The sequence below is a fragment of the Amaranthus tricolor genome, chromosome 9, assembly GCF_026212465.1.
Source record: "Amaranthus tricolor cultivar Red isolate AtriRed21 chromosome 9, ASM2621246v1, whole genome shotgun sequence".
Lineage (NCBI taxonomy): Eukaryota > Viridiplantae > Streptophyta > Magnoliopsida > Caryophyllales > Amaranthaceae > Amaranthus > Amaranthus tricolor.
This window is the reverse complement of record NC_080055.1, coordinates 14,532,461-14,533,932: the sequence shown is the minus strand read 5'-3', so window position 1 is coordinate 14,533,932 and position 1,472 is coordinate 14,532,461. Positions and strand designations below refer to the sequence as shown.

Sequence of the window (1,472 nt, the reverse complement as noted above, 5' to 3'; positions counted from 1 at the left end):
TCAGGTTTACTCCACGCTCTAAACCCTCCGACAACAAATGCATCACCCCCCTTGTTAATTTCAACATCCCTCTTGAACAAATAACAAACAAAACAAAATGCGGCATCCATTTCAACACTATATTCAAGCCAATCCCATTTTTTGAACCAATTCAAACTAAAACGGCGTAACCTACCGGAGATATTACTTTGAGGGAAATCATGTGTTTTTGGTTGGCAAGGTTTTTTGAGAATATATGCTCTCCTAACCGGATTTCTTTCATTAGGGGGATAATCCATTATGTTTTTCCTCAATCCCGGGTCATGAGGAAGAAGTTCAACATCATACACCCATTCATCATCCAATGGTTCATCACAACTACTTGAACCACCTACTTCCATATTAACATCTTCACTTGGAGGGGAACTTAAAGGAGGACTTAGAGGGGAACTTAAAGGAGAAGATTCATTGCCTTCGTTAGATGTTTGTTGGGATTTCATTCTTTTAAACAATAATTCACGAAGATCGAGTTGTCTTCCCTTTACTTTTGACTTTTTCGAACAAGGTGAACTTGAATTACTTGACATTTCCTAATTAAATTAAAAATATGACTCATAATTCAATAATCTCACTTACCAAATGCAATAATCTCATAATTCCAATGCAAAAATCAGTTTATAAACCCACATCAAATTTTATAATTCCAATGCAATAATCTCACTTACCAAAAATCAGTTCATAATTCAATAATCTCACTACCCATTGCAAAAAACGTCATAATTTTGTTGAAAAAACAACAAATTATGTTGCAATTCACCCAAAACAATCCAAATTTAGAATTTTCATAAGAGAATAATCAACAAAAGAATAAGATAATTAACAAAATTAATAAAATTAAGTTAAGAGAAACTGCGTACCTTCAATGGTAACTCGGGAAGACGACGGGACTGTACTTAAACAAAGGGTTAGAGCCGGCGACCGGCGTCGTCACTCGTCACTTCGTCAGCAAGGAGAAGAGCAGGAAGAGGATTGAGGAAAGATTGACAGTCGAAGTGTCGAACACTCAGAGTCTCAGACGAAGACGAAGACGAAGCGAAGACGAAGATTGAGGAAGAGGAAGGCAGGAAATTTAGGGTTTGTTTGTGTCGAAGGTCAAGAAGCTCACCAAGTCACCATTGACGAAGCTCAGACCGTCAGACAAAGATTGACAGTCAGACGAAGACGAAGAGTCGAAGACGAAGCGAAGACCAAGCGCGCAAGCAAATGAGCGATGAAGCGAAGACGAAGAGGAAGGCAGGAAATTTAGGGTTTGTTTCTGGGTTTCTCTTTCTTCCGCCTCCAAACGCTTCTTTTCAATTTTTTTTTAATTTTTTTTTTATAAAAAACCGGATTTAATTTTTTAAGATTGGGGGGTCCACTGCCCCCCCTTGCACCCCTCTGGGTCCGCCACTGGTCTAATGCGTCAACAGTGCTTACAGTGTCGTATTCACCTT

General features: G+C 38.8%; 1 protein-coding gene across 1 annotated transcript in view; it reads right to left on the bottom strand.

Annotated features, from left to right (window-relative positions):
* Positions 1 to 566, bottom strand: part of LOC130823270 (uncharacterized) — a 2,508-nt gene extending 1,942 nt beyond the window's left edge. The window contains exons 1-2 of the mRNA XM_057687895.1: positions 249 to 566; positions 1 to 71 (exon numbers count right to left, since the gene is read on the bottom strand). The exon at positions 1 to 71 is cut by the window's left edge and continues 1,072 nt beyond it. Of these exons, the coding sequence (XP_057543878.1) occupies positions 1 to 71; positions 249 to 566 (389 nt within the window). The remainder of the gene's footprint in view (positions 72 to 248) is intronic.
* Between the last annotated feature and the right edge of the window lie 906 nt (positions 567 to 1,472).